Source organism: Plodia interpunctella, chromosome 11, assembly GCF_027563975.2.
Source record: "Plodia interpunctella isolate USDA-ARS_2022_Savannah chromosome 11, ilPloInte3.2, whole genome shotgun sequence".
NCBI classification, from domain to species: domain Eukaryota; kingdom Metazoa; phylum Arthropoda; class Insecta; order Lepidoptera; family Pyralidae; genus Plodia; species Plodia interpunctella.
Genome location: NC_071304.1, coordinates 5,837,838 through 5,858,097, shown reverse-complemented (window position 1 = coordinate 5,858,097; position 20,260 = coordinate 5,837,838). Strand labels below are relative to the sequence as shown.

The window sequence follows — 20,260 nt, the reverse complement described above, 5'->3', positions numbered from 1 at the left end:
CTTTACTTTACTTTTCTTTAGAACATAATTCATCAAACATATCTACAATTGACTAATCGGACTACAGACTCACTGCTCCCCCAAGCAAAAACAATATCGTCTAGACGCATTCAAACAGCGCGAGTAGGCAATGTGCAAGCTGCGTGCTGCACGATTCAATGCAGGAGGAAAACTTTTCACACTTGTTTTTACGTTAGTTCCAAACTGTTTGGATCGTTTTCAAAGTTACGTTATTAGTGCAAACTGAATCTGAGGGAAATTTTTAATGCGTTTTGTTCATATTTTCAGTCGAGACTCTGGCTCGTATTAAATTATGAACAAACAAAATGTTAATTCACTGCATTCTGCTAATGTTCATATCGCATCATTCGTGTTCGATAGTAATTCTTATAAATAGAAACTACTATTGAAACTCGATTTTGTTATAGTAGTTTTATATTTGAGTAAGTGTATTTTTAAAATTTTCTTAGAAATCAAATACGTCAGCTAAATTAAATCTAAAAATGTTGGTAATTTTAATCGGTTGATTCATGAATTACTTATTCAAACTTGTTGCAATTTATTTGTAAAAACCCTTTTACAATTTATGCTTCGGCTGAGTTACATTTAAATCTGTCTATAAATACAGTCATCGTCAGGCTTCACTACACTATTTTTGCTACACTGGAATAGTGATAGCTTAAAATTTGTAAGTAACTTTAAAATTAACTTATTTTCTGTAACTAGTTTAACTAAGTTTTAGTTTATATCAATTTTAGAGATTTATGAATGCGGCCTAGTTCAGTTTTTGTTTGTGTGTGTTGTGTTTGGTGATGATGTTTTGACAAAAACAAATAAATGTAGGCATCATGAATGATTTTACCTTATGAAGAGCAATATAGAATAAAATTGCATATCAAGCTCCTCCTTGGTCCCAATTCAATTTATAGGGAAAAACAAAAAAACGATGGTAAAATCTTTTTCAATACATTGAATCTGGCGTCGCCGCGGGTCAAACGATCCCTTCCGTCAGAAAATTGATTCATTAGCGTATAAACCCATACAATTGGTGTCTGTAATACATCATGCGCTTGATAATGTTGACGTCACAAGATCTCGTGTTGAAATATATTTTTTTAACATATTTGCTCGTAAAGGGTCACTTATTTCACCAATTCAATATCGTATTGTATCTCATTAGGCATTTGTGCGTTATTGTAATGTAAAAGATATAATTTTTTTAAATAAAGTAAAACGCACGAATTATTAACATGCTCCATCTAAAAACGAACGATACTTATTTAAATCTTAGCAAAGAGTCATGTCAGAAAGAGTTATGTCAGAAAAGTGGTCAACATTTTATGAATAAAATTAACTTTAGATAATATGAATTTATAACTGCTTCAACAAGTAATTAAAGATTTATTCGTTTTCCGAGTTTTATTTAATTCCTCGCAAATATGTTATAAAACGTCATTTGACATACGTGCGCTTTTAAAAATAACAGGCTCTGGTTTCTTGTAGGCCTAGCCTACGGCTCCGGCTAGCAATATCGCCTCGGCTGTAATTTTTAACTTACCGCACTTATATCATAATGCAGTATTAACATACTTTATACCATAAAAAACAACACAAATAAAATATTAAATGCAAAATAAAATAAAAATGATTATATTTTGTTTCAGTTCATAATACATTACAAAATATTAACACAGGTTATTGCAACTATGCTATAAGCTATAACATTGAAATAATGATGTAATTTGTTAAATTTTCCAATGAACAGTAAAATAAAGTCTACATTACACATCTGTCGCCCATATTAATCGTATCATAATACAATAAAATAAATTACAGAAGAAAGATAATATTTGACGGAACTTTACTGCCAAAGCATGGCTGTTAAGTTTTATGATAATAGTCAATTTTTATAGCTCCATAGTTCAGTTTATAGCGGATTTGTATCGAATATTTATTGTTAGCATATTTATATTTAAAGCTATCTGGTACTGGGACTAAGAATACAATAAGTAATTAGTTTTCTGGGAATTTCGTTCAAAGCAATCTTGAGATTAATCAGAAAGCTTGCCAAAATAACTTTCAACTGAAAATGAATAGGTTAGGTAATAAATCGTAATTTTTTGCTTCAAAATATTTTCCGTGACAATGCTATCTAGCGCACCGCGCTGCATGAGAAATGTCTGCATGTACTCACTCAACTCTTAAAAAATACAATGCTTAAAATGTAATAAGACTTGAAGTAACTAAATAACACTCCAATGTCTCTGTCTTCAGAGAGGTTGAGATTTAAAATCTAAAATTTCTAAGAGGCACACGGTTAAGGCGACAATGTTATCGAGTTTGCAGAGCTCAATAAAGTTACAGTTTGTTAGTATGTAAGGAGGCAAATATTTTTGTTGGAAATTTTCAAAAGGCAGATAAGGTGCCTGGTACGGGTACCTGGAAGGTGTAGTGAGGTTGTGGCGCTGCCCGCCCACTGCGGCTCGCGACGGCAGTCCGCTGTCGGCCGCCGTCAGAGAGCGGTGTCCGTGTCTCGCGCTCCCAGCGCCCCTGCCGACCACTTAACTTAAACTTAAAATGTACCACGAATCCCTTTACACCCCAGTGAAACTAAAACTAGTGACTGATGTTACTGAATAATTTAACAGGAAAATTTTAAACTGTAACTTTGGATTCCTACCCGATTTGGTGATTATGCGATGTGATTAAATAATAGTTAGCAATTCGTAAGTACAAAACAAGTATTATTTATTTCAGTTATAATTTAGAATGCCAACTTTTGACAAATATATTTATTTTTTATTGCAAATGTAATCTGATTTAATTTAAATAGTTTACTAATTTACAACCGGTGACTAACTAGGTACCTATTCATTTTACTGGCTACTGATAGTAAAATTAAACCTACTAGTTAAAAAAATATAGATAGGTAGACTATATGTTTGTTTCGATTAAATTTTTGGCTTGTATGTAATTTGATTGGAACACAATTTTATTTACACATTGGCGGAAAATCCGAGCGACTATTTTTCCGGCGGATTCATCAATTTGAATATTTGTTCACATTTGAATCGAATCGAATTTTAACGAGTAATGCAGATATCCATTATTTAAATAAAATTTGCGTCATCTTCGTTAAAACTGCTATGATTAAAGTATCGATAATATTTTAAAAATTACAATGTGTTTTGAATACACGCAATCGACTGTAATATGAATTCGGTTTAAGTCTTTAATTTAAAGAAGGAAGAACGTAATCTTAGTGTGACATATATTATTTAAAACAGAAATAGCAAGAGATTACTAAGGCCAACAGTAATTTCCATGATCGCAATTAAGACCCATTGACAGTAATTTACAGCATGAAATAACTCACTTGAGCTTCGCTTTGATGTTTGGTGCCATTTTACATGACTCTACTACACTATACTTACTTTTGTGTGGGTATATAATAACAACCTTACGAATTCATTAAAGGAAGGTAACTATTTTGACACCCTTCAAATACCTACAATTCTTGTCGCGTTTTTGAAGGAGTATCAATTGAATTAAACGTCGTAAAGAAAATAAAATAAATGAAATTATAAGAATGATCCTTTTTTAATTTTCATTGTTTTGGGAGATATATTTATTATTACCCCTATTTCCCGCGAGGCTAGGCATATCTAGTTGCTACGATTGGTACAGTCAAGCTTGGGTTTTAAACCTGATTCGAATTGTGACCCGGTTCCTGTCAACCGCTAATGGATCATACCAGTTTCTCTCTTCATACATTTGAAAGATGTTATTGAAAACTGGAGCAATATTGTGTATATTCCTTTCATTTAAATCAATTTAACAAATAGATTGCCCGTTGACAGAAATATCAGAAGTATAAATCTTTCACATACCTCTCTCTCTCATTTTAGCCTTGTTGCCGGACGGAGCCCAGGATCCGTTTTCCTACCTATTCTTCTCCTTCTCGCACGGTCTTTCTCATGTTTTCAGACCGTTAACACGCAAATCACATTTGACGACATATTTTTCACATACTTAGTATAAATAAATAGAAATCTATTTTTCAGGGATATATTCCACATAGGAAAATGGAAGCAAAAACGGTATACTTATTCTTTTGTGTTAGTTTTGCTCCCATTTTCCAGAATACGAAAACGGTATTTCATATGTCGCCCTGTCTTTCAACTGTCTCTTCCCTTTTACTATTTGGCTTTCATTTCAATAAATTTCAATCAATCTTTAATTTTTTTTGAGCATTAGCTCGCTTGAAATTTCTAGAGGTTTTAGTAATATAGCAAAATATATATATATATATATATATATATAAATAGTTTTATCTTAATTGTCTCATTTTTACCGGGATACTAGAATTGGGACTGGAGAAAATTAAGTATATAAGAGACGACCACCCTAACCGAAACGAATATGAAAAAAACCTAAGTGACTGCATAGTAATGTAGTCACTTAGGTTTAAGAAATCAATAAAAGCAAAAGTATTTTAAATTTACATTGTACTTTATTTGTGCTTGTTGATAAATCAAAGAACAGAATAACGAAAATCATCGCCTTTATATCATATTCATTAGCGAAAATATATTCGCAATAGTCTCTGTGACAAACGAGTTGAGAGAAAGATATCTCTCCTAACATTTCCACTGGTATTTTATCAACGGACCGTCCTGCCGTGTTAGTTTTCCATTAACGACCTATTCCAATTATTATTCTACTTGCCTTTCAGTTTTTTATTGGTTTTATGCGAAAAAGGCTGGTCAAACAAAACACTGTTTACATGAAAAGCATAAAAATGACATCCTAGCTGTATTTTGACAGTATAGGTATAGAACCCTTTTTAAACTCGAGGTTTTTCGGGTGACATTTATAAATATGAAGCTTGTATAATGTAATATGCGCGGTAATATTCTACACATAGCCTTTGAGGAATAAAAATTGCCAGACAGATGTAACGTTGTTAAGTACTTACGTTTTTCAATTTTCAAATTTATTTTTTGTTAACGTAGAATCCAACGGTTTGACATGTGTGACATAGAACTAACTTTGATTTAGATGTTTTTGTCATGTCAATATTGGCCTATCTTCTCGCATCGCGCTACCTTGTATAGATTGGTAAACTTATCTAGCCTAGTGAGTGGGTCGCTGCTGTTGAATAAATGTAATAAGAAAATTACATTTTAAAATTACTTTTGAAATTTTCCAATATAAATTTGTCGCTTAGTTAGAGCTTGGGGTATAATGCATTAGCTCACCTGAATAAATACTTCGATGCACTAGAATAACACAAATGCGTGACACACAATCAAAACACGAAAATAGATATGAACAATTACAGAATTTCCTTTGTCGGTCTGCATATCCAATGTGATCTACCGATAATTCTCTACCTTCGATGGTAACCTTCATTCGATATGTGCCATCAGTTTGAAACTACTTAGGATGTATGTATAATTTATTACTCCGAGCTACGAAACAAATATTGTGTAGGGTAAGTCTCATCAATCGGTTGGATAGTTCTGGGTCACGTTAGCACAACTTCACGCCTCATTGACGACGAGACGCCATTTTTCCCAATTTCCATTAACGTTGAGTTAGGTATATAATACCAGCAACGTAATAAGAACTTACAAATACCATTTACAATATTTATTTACATACGGCATCGTTATACTTTTGGGATAAAAAGTACTAAAACTAAATTGGCCCAGACGTTTGAGCGCGAAGAATTAACAAACATAGGTACTCACCAAATATTAGTGAAATGGGATAGTGGAATATGAAATATATTCCACTTTAACATTAATGCCACTAACTGTTATATTTTAGTTTTCAAGCCTCTGCTGTGACGATATTCTTAATAAGGCAATTAACCATGGCATTTCTCGACCAGAATAAACACATCAAATAGGGCTAGAGTGGCATTTGTTTTCTTTCCCTATTTATTCCGTAGAATGGTACTTAACTGATTATTTGTTTTTCTTGAACCTGAAAAAGATAGTTGACTTATATATAGGTAGTATAGTAGATAGGGTAGTTACTTGGAACCCGGAGACGGACAAGTAGACTAAACCATAGCCCTCATTTTTAGACTTGTCTACTTGCAGACTTCCACTCAATTTTCAAATCGTCAATGATTTCTTCAAAACTTAGTTGTTATCCCTAATTAATTCCTCTTTTATAAGTCTACGTCAAAGTAGAAAGATACCGATACATACCGATATAGTTATTATATATTATAGTATACAATGTAACAGTGATTATAAACTTTAAATTAATATTTATTTTCTAAAGACCGCTCAACCTTCTCCCCAGCATCGTCTTTCACGTTGTTTAAGAGCCGTTCAAAGTTTCGCAAACAAGGAGATTATCAGACTTCGTAAATTTCCTTTACTTATAACACGTACGAAATCGCTTTGATTTTATGTCTAAAAATAAAAATTATAGTTTAATTATATAGTCTAAAAATAAAAATTAAAGATTTTTATTTTTAGGCTATTAAGATTAATTATAGTAGGTAATATAATTTGAAAGCAATGCTTTTAAATAATTATATAAAATATTAAGCATAAAATCCAATAAGTTAAGTAAGTGAAAGTACATATATATTCGTTTCCAATTGTGTTTAAGTATTTTATGTTACAATTTTCTAGATACCAATTTAATACTTACCTATAATAGTTCTTATCATGCACATTATTATACATTCAAGTGTAATTGGTCAAATTATGTACGGTAGAAAAGTATTATTTACTCACTGAAACGTTTTTCTGTTCGGGGACTAGCGGCACATAGTAGTTTCATATAAATGTTAAGCCTTTATTTTCCAAACACATTAGGCGTCCAAGATGGTGAAATAGTAGCTTCATAAAACCTATATAATATATCCAAAATAGATGTTTATGAATAAAATTAACTAATATTCAAAATTATTCATAATACTGAAATCGAATTATACATTTTAGCCCAGTTACTAGCTATATGTGCGACATCGTAATGTTTTTATATATTTCTTTTATCTATGGTTTTGATGCTTTTTAAAAGTTATCAAGCCAAATCTGATACTTCTTTTAAATAAAAAATTAATATGATTTACACAAGTAAATGTGATTGTAATGTCTGGTAATTGGTATGACATGATGATACGTAAATAATTTAATGAGAATTAAAAAATACCATCACACAATTAATACATAAAATTAAAGACAAATTAAACCGCAATACGTTTTCCATATTTTTTTATTCATGTTAGTAACATTAATAAAAAATATGTTAATAAGTATGATACTTATTTATTAGTGGTCGCACGAAGACGCTTCTAGACGCAGGCATCTTTCAGTCAGTCTTATGTCCAGCAGTGGACTTCTTGAGGCTGAAATGATGATAAAGCTTTAGATTTTAAAATCAATACGAAATAGAACTAACGAGCGGCCAGTTCAAGTTTAGTAACCAAACCACAATGTTTCAAATATTTATAGAAATGCTAGTTAATTAGGCTGTGGATAGCGGTCAAATTACGCAGTATTATGGTTTTCTGCAGGGAATTTGAACACTCTTTTATGTATAGATCATTTAAAATTGCGTATTATATTAAATATTCATTACCGACCTCCGTGACTTAAGGACTTCCAAAGATTATTGGATGTTAATTTGTATGTGAAATGTTTTAAAATATAGTATTGTTGAGCTATGTAGCTGAGTTGAGAGCTGTATGAAGCTGAGAGTCTTGATATTATTTATGAGGCTAATTCAATTTATGTGATTTGTCCCTATATGTATACTTAAGTAGAATGTCAAAGCGCTTTTAAATAGTTAATAGTCTTCAAGATGTGACTTGGCACGTTCATACCGCTTCCATAAATGGATTAATTAGGCTAATCAATTAAAATTTGTATACAAAAAAACTTTTAAATGCTTTGTTTAAGAATAAATAAAATAAAGACTTTTAGGAGATCCTTACAATGTAAGTTACACAGATGTCTATCATTATCATTTATCAATACAAAACTACTAGGCGTAAAAAGCTAATATTTCTGTATTTAGGGAAGCATCCCTAGATATAAAAATATCAGCTTAAGAGAGAATTACCTGAAATTCTTACTAGAATACTTAGCAAAATCTAGTCATGTAAATAAGAATAAGGTAATTAAGAATAGCAAGAAATAGGTTGGATTATGTTCCTGCTGCACCTGAGCCCTGTACAGCAGCAATTATTTTGGACTTAACACAAGCTTTTCAATTCCACACCAAGTAGTCCAGATATAAGTCAAAATCAAATAATTTATATATTCATGCCATATAGTTATTTACACTATGGTAGTCATGGAATTTTTAAACATTTCTCTTGATTGTACAAAAATTCTGGTATCCATAAAACGAAACGCTATCTTCTGAAGCGCAAAATTCAACTTTCACGGGTGTTTCACCCAATATGTTCGTACCATTGTTTCGATTTCAAACTACAGGCAAAACAGAACAGTTTTTTTTAAATCCTAAACGTAATGTATCTGACATTTGGTTAGTAAGCCATTACCGCAGTAATGTAAATCCATAATCAAATGACTTTGTATGGCAATCTATAATATAAGTCGTACTTTTAAATCCTAGGAAATTCTATTAAATTTAATGTATGTATTTATTTATCTACGTTGGGAAAATAGCAAAAACAACGATTGTATAAATTCCAAATATATTAATACAAATTAAACCTAAAAACAATGTATTACTTTAATTTAAATGGAAAATCCTTTCATTCATAGAACATACTAGCGACTCGCCCCGGCTTCGCTTGTGAAAAACCATAATAAAAATGTAGCCTTTGTTACTACTGTGGAAAATTTCATCAAAATCAGTAGTTTTTGAGTTTATTCCTTACACACAAATACATATCTTTTCTCTTTGTAATATTAGTTTGGACAGAAAAAATTGTCATAAATAGATCCCCTGAGATCATGTGCCAGTCAGGGATGCTGTTTGAAGCACAATCTGAATGAAGAAACCATTCTGTATTCTTTTTATGTTTGATTACGGCTTCGAGAATAATGTATTTAACTCTCGGAAATGCTGTGTTTCGCTACTTTGAGGCACAATCGCGTACGAATCGCTGCTTTAACATTGCACAAAGCGGGCCTCACAGAGTCGCCATTTTAATAATAATAATGTATATGTTTTTAAACTCTAATTATATGTTTTCGAAAATGAAATTATTTAAATTATATATCTGTGATACAACACCACATGGTGTTATACAAAATAAGCGTCTATACATAGGTATATGCGCTTCTTGTCACATGCTATGTCATGCTATGTATTTTTATAATTATAACATTTTGTTTGGTACTCTTTCCCTATATTTCAAACAAAACTGAATAACTTGCATAATTTTTTAAAATGTAGTGTACCATATTATTTTGTAACTACAATTAAGTAAGTATTTGTAACTTTCAATATATAAAATTTCCACAATTCATAACAAAAATTGTATACGGAAATTCTCCTGTACAGACCTTTTCCTAAATCTCTTGAGACAAAATTGCTTTTAAACAAATCAGAAATAACTTCTCTTAAGTGACTGATAGCCTCAGTAACTTGACATTTTCTTTTATACTTGCCATTTTCAAAACAAATTTTGTTTGCAACTTTATAAAGAAAGTGAAAATTTTGGAGTTTATTTAACAAAGCGTTAATTTTTATAGAAACGCTTTAACTTTAGAAGGCGGCTTGAACTTGTTTAACTGATTAAATCTATGGGATTTATCTTGGAGACCTATTGTTGCCCCTATTGTCATTCAATGATAAGCTACCTACTCGATCTGATAGCGTTCGATCTCCTTGCCAATAAGCCTATGTGAAATAAATTATCTAAGAATTATGTTCCGACGAATTGTGATTCCGACTTGCAACTTCAGTTGCTCAAAGCTTGTGTAAAGTCTTATGTATTTTATTAAAATATCGGAACCCAAATAACCAAATGTTCGTAACAATTTCGAGCATTTTTCGTATTCCTTCACTGAATGACTACAACTTATTTTTTAAATTGTAAAACGAATCAAAGGATAGCGCAGCAATGACAGACATTTTACCGTGAATCATTTTAAAAAAATTACGAATACATTTTAAGGTGACGCTTAATCCGATTGCGGCACTTGGAATGTTCCCAGATTACCATTTAACGTGAAAATCTGTGCAAAAACTTTTGTGCTACTTATTACTGCTTCGCATTTCTTCAAATAATTTCTCACTTGTTTCATCGAGGTACTTCATCTTTTAATTTCATTCTCAGTTCGTTTATTTTTTTCGAATTTCGGTCCCTGGTGCCTAATGTTTCAATTACAGCGTAAAAGGAAATGCAGTAGACAAAATTCAAATAGGAACTGTGTTGCGACGTGAATAATGATCACGGCAGAAAATATATAAAGCTCATCGCCATAACTAAATTGAATATATTTCTCACATTTACCTACTTACGAACGAATTCCAATTCCGAGCGCTGAATCCGATTTATGAATAAAACGTTGAAGCCAGATTTTCCACTATCCCCAGACTCACTATTGTTTTACATTTCCTGACTCTGAGTTCATTTATGTTCGGACTTTATGTTATTTCAATGTCATTTTGTATCAAGACAGTTGGATAATACTATTTCATGATGATCGTTTTCTATCGCACAGTCAATAAAATAGCTGTAGTTTGTTTTTAACTAATATAATTTAATTATCTAATCTAAACAAAAAAAATAATAGTATTTTACATTACCATCATTATAGTTCGTGATAATCATTTCCAATGGCTGTAAACAGAACTTTTACCTACCTAGTATTAGCACCAAATAGCGCATAGATACAGAATACTACGATTACATTAGTTTATATATCTGTAAACTATGTAATTAGAGATAGTGAGTCCTAAGAGAAGTTGCACCGCAGAAGGGAATTCATGAATACGACTGCCTACCTCCTACGTAAGCATATTCTTGGATTTTTTTTGATTTGCTTTTGAACACATCAAATAGATTTTATTAGAAATAGATCTAAAATAAATATCTATTTTTGCAAAAACATGATGACTGAAAATCAATCTTGGACAACTAAACTACTTTTATTACGTGTAACTATAGTTATTAAGATTATAATCTTAATCTACAAAGTTTTTCCAGTGAATTACTACACATATAACGAACTTAAGAAAACAAACTCTGAAGGTTTAAGTAAGGGTACCAAGTAATTATATTCTAGTGTAAGGAGAAAAGTTTGCCACACCCGATGAATTTAAAACTCTTAAATAGAAAATAAAAATGTTACTACATAAAAGTCTTATTGAATTAGTTTGTATTTATCTTTGTTTTTGTTTTTATTGAAGGTATTATGTAGGTACATAGTTTTAAATTTGGCTCGCTGACCTTTAAACTGGGGAGTAGAAAATGGGTCGCGATGGATTTGAATTGTTTATAAGTACTTTAATAAATAAATCTATTTACCCGATTCGGTGATTTATAGTGAGACTGTCGTCAGAGTAATAATATGGTGGTATAAAACAAAAGCGTATGACTGTTAAGTTCTCGAGTCGGTAGTACCATCGATTTGTACCATTTGTAATGATACAGATTTTTGTGGTGTGATTTTTCTTTAATATTATTACCGAATACTAAAATATTACGTTTAAATGGCATTTATTGCGTTTAATTCAAAGTTAATCATTAAAACCGGTATGTGAAAGAACGTTTTTATATAGGTGAGTGGTGTCGAGTGAAGCGAGCGCAGGGCCTCGTTTGGCGGCACTCCAATCTTTACTTTCTCGTCTTCCATAAAGCACCTTCGTAGAGCGTAAATAACCAAACAACTTTAGCTATCAAATAAATTCCCTTTGAGAGTTCGTGTGTATAAAATCAAATTTCTTTTCTTTTTGATTTCGCACGTACAAATAGCTATAGTTGAAGTGAAAGGAACGTTCAAAGAATTCTCAAAATGGCAGGGCTCGGCAGCGAAATCCTTCTCATTTAGATCCGATCAGCGAACACGTACAGTTTTATTAATTAATAAGACCCTTTTCCTTGAACTTTCACACAAAATGTTGAAATCTGTTACACAAAGTAGGGCCAAAAGGGTCAGTTTCGTATAAGTATACAATGTTGTTATAGCTAGAATCAAGGAATTAGGAAACTGAATATTTTTAATACGTTTCCTTGCTAATATACTTCTTTAATTCAGGGCATAATTTATAATACTAATAATACTGAAATCGAATTATAAATTTTATCTGTTATTTAACTGTTACATAGAACAAACCACTACTAGTTTCGAGATAAATATAAAATATTATATTGACTTTCGAAAACGTACATTATTTGTTTGTAAATACTTATTTAAAACTCATTCTTTTCAAACGCATGTCATCTCCTACTGGTAACTGCAAAATACGTACTAAAAGTATATTTGCTTTATATTTCGCAGACGGACATTATGATATTTACGATGACAGCAAAAATTGAATCACGATTCACATTATTGAGCGTGGATTGTCGTAAAACGCTCAATCCTCTACTCCCGCAGACTGGCGCTCACTCGCGGTGATATCCCAAAATATATTACAAAATAATCCTTCATCGAATGCATGCCAATAGCTATTCGGCATATAAATCAATGAATTTGCCGCAAACACTGTATTTGCTTGATGGGTTTTTATATTCCACTTTCGCGGTTAACTGTGATGGATTTCATGTTTCCGACTCTATTATTCTTTGACGACTGTTGCATATACAATTTTAAATGAATATAAATGGAAAGCTCTTATGGAAAATACAGAAAGGACAAAAATGACAGGTACTATATTTAATCAAATACCTTTATTAATAATCATGATAAAATTCAATTCAAATAAGAAAAAAAATATTGAATCAACGATTCAAACCCAGCACTCATTCGCAAATCAATTAAACGACAGCATGACATTCATACAATTAAATAAATAAAAAATATTTAAAATTCAAGTGGCAGTCAGTGTTTTAAATGGAACGATCCGCTGGACTCGAATAATTCTATTTATCTTTCCGCCTCGGCAAAATCGTGTAAGCCATTGGACGCCATCTTACTGCTTTTAGGAGCTGAATTTCGCTGCCAGGGTTTGAAATGTTGCCATTACGGGACGTGGTAACGTATGGCTGGGAACCAGAATTTATAGTTGCACGAAAATCACTGCTAAGTTTGAATTAATCTACGTTGGAATGCCATTGTTTGCTGTTAGTGCTAGGTTTCAATAAAATTATTTTAAGTTATGATTAGAAAAAAAAACACTATGTTTGGTTTACGCATGATACACAGATACATATGATTTCTGATAAGCTTATAAATTTCGACGTACAGTAATTCGGGGAAAATTTACTGTAACAAATGGACGAAGAATCACTCGCATGATCCAATAACGTCCGTTTTTCCGGTTTGAGATATGTAACGCTGAAAATTTCGTACTTTTTTAACTAGGCACCTCAGGGCGATTTTCATCGTCCATCGTTGTACCTGTATCGAAAATCACATAAAAAAGGAGCAAAAGTTCAGCATGTTCACATACGTAATTTAGTAAAATAATAGATGTTAAATAAGTTAAAAGGAAAAAGAAAGTGAAACAAAAAAAAATAAAGACAATTGTTACAGTGATGGTGTTGGGCTATGGTTGCGCGCGGTGGGCGCTCCAGAAAGCGGCGCTGGTGGCCTGCCTGTTGGTGGGCACACTGGCGCCCGAGCGACTGGAGCCTTGCGCGACCAGCCCGCTGTGCTCCTGCCGGGAGGCCCACATGTCCTGCATCGCTGTCCCACTCCACAGATTCCCAGGTCGGTATCGCTTCACAAGGAAGACTGCTAGTTGCCGTTTGGCCCGGGCGACTGAAGCCATGCGCGACCACCCCCGCTGTGTTTTTTCACCATCTGGAATTCAAATATTTATTACCGGTGTGTCATATGATTTTATGAGATTTATCCTAACATTCACAAGGGAATTAGTATTAAATAGCTACAAATTCTTTAATAAATAAATCTATTTAAACAATATAACACGCGGCAAAAGGGTGTGCGATGCTGATATCCTACGTTATAACTTCTAAAAACTTTATGAGGTTTCGCGGGCAAATAATATGTCTATAACCACGACCGTAAAATGTTTGAGTGTGTACTAGAGTGCTTTTACGCTACAGCTAAAAACTGCAGATCTAATTTTACTTCAAAAAGTGTAGTGACTTATTTATGTCGTTGGAAAGTGGACCCTTTTTCCAACGAGAGTAATTACAAACGGAGTTATATCAGTAGAGGTTCGGTAGTTGTCTACGCGGCCATAACAATTCCATGGTTAACCCTCTAAAAGTTTGCTCCATTTTTTATATCAATTTGCATATTTTGCATCGTAATCGAACACGAACGTTGGCAGTTGATTAATTTAGAAAATAACGGCTACACGATTATGTATGTACAGTCAACAGCATATCAAGTTAACCTGCATGAACTTCTATAGTGCGGTAAAAGCGGCGAGTTTGCAATGTATTTGGGTAGGTAGATGTGCTGTTAATACTAAATGTACTAAACATACCGCCAACAAACAATTTTGTTATTGTGTGCCTTTGCACTTTTTCAATTGTTTTTTTTTAATTTATTGTTTTTGATTATTTACATGGAGAAGGCAAGAATACAATTTAAAAGAAGAAGAAGTAGAAGAAGCAAGAATGGCAAACCACTCTATTAATATTGTCAAGAGAATTGTTGTATATCACGACCCTCCGCCATGAGGAGTAGGAGTATCTTTATTCAGTCTGCAACAGTATTTTTGTTTAGTTCAAAAATAAAAACCATGCTATTGTTACAGATTGGCCTCGCATGGAATTACAACACTTGGATATCAGCTTGTCAAATCTGGAAGTTCTGACAGAGAGTGCGCTGGACGGGTTGAGACTACAGACTTTAGTTTTAGTAGCAAACAAATTACATTACATCGAACTTCATTCTTTTAGGTAATATATACAGCATAGATATGCATAAATATTTTCATTCGTATTTATTACGGTAAGAACTAAAAAGTTCTCAAATTAATTTTCTTTACAGTTCCATGGCTACGACGCTGGCCTCCCTAGACCTCGGATACAACGAATTCACTGAAATACCGCAACAAGGATTGAGAGATTTAAAAGTTTTAAACTGGTTGAATCTACAAAAGTAAGAGCGTGTTTTGAAATTTGAATACTATGCATTTAAATTAAAACTTGCTGAAGTTATAAATAACTTTGTTTTTATTGTTCTAGCAATAATATTGCACATCTCGGACCAGAAATTCGATGGCACCACTTGGAAGAAACGCTGACGAGTATATCTTTGAGTAATAATCAAATAACCCAGCTGAAATCACAATCATTGACATCGCTGTATCGATTAGTACAATTAGACCTTGAAGGAAACTACTTAAGGAGTATCAGGCCAGATTCCCTCCCATCCACCATTAAAATTCTTAAACTTTCCAATAATTTTCTACACGAATTATCCTGTGATTTAATATTTAATCTTCCTAAATTACAATCGTTACACGTACGACATAATTTTGTTAAATTCGATAATAATACTTCATGTTCGAGCAGTAAAAATAGGAGAATTGAAAAGTTAGATTTAAGTAATAACAAAATTAATGACTCTTCGGAAATTTACGTGCTCCTGGAAGTGCAAATACGGCAAATAATACTAGATCTTAATGAACTTACCTTCGTACCGCGTTTGGTGTTCGCAAATAATCGAGTCGAGAAATTGTCAGTGTCGTACAATAAATTAACTTCAATCCATCGGGACCTGTTCTTGTCATTGAAAAATTCACTGGAGCACTTGGAAGTGGAGCACAACAAATTGTCTCAGTTGCCGGACAGCTTAGGCCAGGTCGCGCGCCTCCGCCATTTATCTTTAGCTTACAACCAGCTGGACGAGGCGCCCCCCCTCCCGAGCCGCATCCAAACGCTCTCGCTCGCAGGCAACTTTTTAACTTCGATACCCTCCGCACTTCAAACGCTAGAGCCAGGATCCATTCGTTATCTCGACTTAAGCTACAACCGGATATCTAATTTGTTACCAAACGAATTCCTCGACTGGTCTACTTCTCTGGGGACTATCAACTTAAGAGGTAACAGGATTGCGCAGATTTATAAAAACGTTTTCCCCCCGACCATGCTCGTAAAAGAGATTAATTTGAGTTTTAACGATTTATATTACATACACCCGCAGTCTTTCTCGAACATAACGGGCTCACTGCACGTGTTAGAGTCTTCTTCTACTCTATTCAGTGGATATTTTCCGTTCGAAATTGAAGGTCTTGAAAATCTTAGTTTGCTTTCGTTTGACAATAATGATTTCCATATTCTGAAACTATCCGACTTAATAACTTTTCCTTTTCTTAAATATCTAAATTTAGATTACAATCGTATTGTAGATATAGTTATAGGAGAAAATTATCAAAATATATCCTTACCTGTAAGCAATATAAGACTTGCTTACAATTTTTTAAGCTCTATACATATTCGCACGTTTACGTATATGACCAACTTAAGAAACTTAGATTTATCTTATAACCGAATCAATAACTTAACTAAGCACAGTTTCACAAACTTACCAAACTTGAGATATTTATCTCTTGCGGGTAACATAATCGATTCGATGGAAGTCGAGACCTTTGCTAATTTACCGAAACTGGAAATATTGGAGCTGCAGGGAAATAACTTATCGTATTTATCACTCAACTCGTTTTGCAATGTCTCGCATCCGGATGTAACATTCACTCTCAACGTGAGCAGAAACCACTTAAGATTTATAGACGGCGAATCTACTATTTCTGTGAATATACTAGACGGCTCCTACAATGAATTGTATGAAGTGCCAAATAATTTCTTTATAGCAGTAGAATCTTCTATACGACAAATCATTTTGTCTCATAACAAAATCACTTATGTGTCGAGTGAAGCTTTTGGCGATGCAATACACTTAGAAATTTTAGATTTGCACAAAAACGGTATAAACACATTAAGAAGAAAATCATTTTCTGAACTTGTATCATTACAAATATTAGATCTTTCATATAATGTTATTTCGCAACTGTCCGTAGAACAATTTTACAATTTAAATAAATTAAGGTATCTTAAATTGGAACATAATAGTATAAGATTACTGCCTAGAGACGTGTTTAAGAATACTATAATTGAACATCTAGACTTAAGCTATAATGACATATCTTTGTTTCCTGTCACAGCCCTTTCTCAAATAGGATTTACGCTGCGGTTCCTCGACCTATCCAACAACCGCATAGAGTACCTAGACAGTAATATATTTCGTAACACGCAATTCCTATTAAATTTAAATCTAGGTAATAATTTGCTGACGGTATTGTCTGACAACACGTTCTCGAGCGTAGGGGGACTGCGCCGCCTGGACCTCAGCTCCAACTCAATAAAAGCAAACTTCAAGGAGCTGTTTCACAACCTTCCGAACTTGAGGCATTTGAATCTTGCAAATGTAAGCTTAAAGTCAGTGCCTTATCTACCTTTGACAAACTTAACTAGTCTCAATTTGACTTCAAATTACATTAACAGTTTTAAAGAGACTGACGTAAAGCGGCTCGTGAATCTTCGACATTTAGATCTTAGTCATAATCGTCTTACCTCTTTAGTGCCAAAAATGTGGTTCCATTTGAATAATTTAAATGTCCTCGATATATCATACAATCCTATTGTAAGAATCACGCCAAATAGTTTCAAATGGTTGAGTAACTTATCTCATTTAAATTTAAACGGGCTTAAGTACTTAGACATAATTGACCAAGATTCCTTCCGTCCCCTAATATCCTTGCGAGTACTGCATCTTCAATCGTGGTCTAAGATAAATCATTCTACTTTCCGCTTATCCAATGTAACATCTTCCCTTCCCTCCCTGTACAAATTAATTATACACTGGGCAGATGATACTATGGATACTCAGCTGCATGGAATAGATGCAAGAAATATACGATATTTGGAAATAAAGGGAGTTAGTCTCCGTAGAATAGCCGATGAAGCTTTTGAATCGTTTTCCAACAATCAAGAAATCTTCATTAGGATAACTGAGACTTCTTTGACGAAGCTGCCCACAGCGTTTATGAAACACTTGGGGCAAATCCCGCAGTTGGGAGTCGACCTAAGTTATAACCAAATAACAACAGTGAATCCAGCTATATTCTATCCAAATTTCACAAGCTGGAGCCAAGTCGCAACAAAATTGTTGTCAGGTAAATAAAGTTATAATTTGTTATTGCTTTTTCTTGATTTTATGTTCTTTATTACATCCTTAATTTCATTTTTAGTTGTTACAATAATTTGTATGCTTTTTACTTTCGCTTATTTTCAGTTTAGGAATACTGGAACACTATTGTAACAAATCATGATAGATGATGTTTCATACTGTGGTTTAATCACGGTTTAATCAATCAAAATAGTTCAGTGAATAGGTAAATAAGGTCGGAACACTGACTGATCGTTAGAGCAACAAAGTTCAACAATGCATATCCGTTAGTTATATAGTTCCTTTGTCTACATATAATAAAGTTCATGTTAACTTAGTGGCCACAATTTTATGTTAATAAATAAGTACAAAATCTAGAATGAGGAAACGTGCTAACTACACAAAATGATTTAAAATTAATGTCAACCGCGCAAGCTGCGGGGAGAAGCTAGGATTTTATTAAACTTTATGGAGCCTTCCGTAATGAGTTTTAATTCTTAATAGCGATCTCGGAACTTTTCTAGGCATATTTAATCTAGGGGCTCGGTATAAAGAGGACATTTGTGGCAGGTGGGCTGATCCTGAGCGGGAATCCGTTGCGGTGCGAGTGCTCGTTGGCGTGGCTGGGCGCGTGGCTGCGGCGCTGGCTGCAGGAGAACGAGGCGGGCAGCGAGCTACAGCGCGCGGTGCGCAGCGCCACCTGCCGGGACCAGCTCGGGCGGCGCGTGCCGCTGCTGCAGCTGCGCGCCGACGAGGCCGAGTGCCACGCCAGCGCGCTCTCCAGCGACGCGCAGCCCAACTACACCGATATCGTCTACACCCTTGTTGCGGCGCTCTGGACCATCCTTCTCAGATGATACCCAGTAATGTGCGTCGAGTGAATGTGAATTTGTAGTAGCAATTTTGTAAATATGTTTACACACGAGGTCTATTAATAGGTCAAATTTACGATTTCGATGAACTGTAGTTGAATACAATTTTATACACGGTACAACTTCAAGTTAGGGTCGTTAAAGTTCTAAGTAGAGTACTTAACAAGAGCATTTGTCTATAAGATATCTGTGTTATAAATAAGGTCACGATAAGTTTTATAGTGTCAAATTACTTGTAGGGTTAAGTATTTTTTATTTTGCATATTATTCAACTGGACAAATCTTAATACACTCAAGATTGTTCATGAAAGCGATACTATTTAAATTCATTTATTCATTTCACGAATAAAAACTTTATGTTACATTACCTATGTAAATATTGTACAAAAGTAAATATTTTTTCAAAATATTGTCTTTCTGTTTTAATACTACATCAAAGATTCATCAAAGAAATAACGTACCTTCACGTAAATTGGTAGAAATGATTCATTACGCGCTTAGTAATTTTGAGGACTTCGTTAAACAGGAATTTGCGATTCTGAACGTACGTACGTTGGTATAATGTAATACTCATTGTGATTTCAGCATCAGACCTTTTCGTAGCATCGTGCTTAATCTCCGTATATATATGAACTCGAAGCAAATTGCCCCACTTTATTCTTTGTGTCAATTCGTGTATTTCTATGTTTATCGAAAAAGCGCGTTACTGGTGCGAGTAGAAACGATACGTGAACAAAGTCGGGGTCGTAACCGCATGCCAACGGGGTAATAAATCGCTGTTGTAAGCCAGTTGAAATAAATCAAAACATTAGCGATGAATACATTTAATTTCCGAACTAGCTTTGACGCCGTATCGATTCGCAGCTATTTCGGCGACCGTTAATGCGCTAGAATTAATTCAATTGGTCTGAATGGTTGTGATCGTTTGGGACGCAAATGTACTTTTAGTACCTGCAGTGGAATTAACACGTAGGTGTACTCTAATGTACAGAATCAAATATACAACGTTCGCCGTGTTGGTGGAGTAATGTCGCATAATTGTGGCACACTGGAGAATTTATTAAGGAAAGTTCCACGAAGTTATTACGACGTAATGAATGCGCGCTAGATTTGTGTTCTCAT

At 33.7% G+C, this 20,260-nt stretch overlaps 1 protein-coding gene across 1 annotated transcript; it reads left to right on the top strand.

Moving 5' to 3' along the window:
- Nucleotides 1-2,447: 2,447 nt before the first annotated feature.
- LOC128673922 (chaoptin-like) lies at nucleotides 2,448-19,541 on the top strand. The gene is made up of 6 exons (XM_053752095.2): nucleotides 2,448-2,726; nucleotides 13,653-13,829; nucleotides 14,851-14,995; nucleotides 15,087-15,197; nucleotides 15,284-18,273; nucleotides 18,837-19,541. Exons 2-6 carry the CDS (start codon nucleotides 13,655-13,657, stop codon nucleotides 19,121-19,123), a joined length of 3,708 nt encoding a protein of 1,235 aa, XP_053608070.1. The 5' UTR covers nucleotides 2,448-2,726; nucleotides 13,653-13,654; the 3' UTR covers nucleotides 19,124-19,541.
- The last annotated feature ends 719 nt before the right edge of the window (nucleotides 19,542-20,260 follow it).

Coding starts and splice junctions, on each gene's coding strand:
- LOC128673922 (XM_053752095.2), top strand. CDS start 13,655: ATGGTGTTGGGCTATGGTTGCGCGCGGTGGGCGCTCCAGAAAGCGGCG. Junction 14,996..15,086: donor ATCGAACTTCATTCTTTTAG/GTAATATATACA, acceptor TTTTCTTTACAG/TTCCATGGCTACGACGCTGG. Junction 15,198..15,283: donor AACTGGTTGAATCTACAAAA/GTAAGAGCGTGT, acceptor TTATTGTTCTAG/CAATAATATTGCACATCTCG.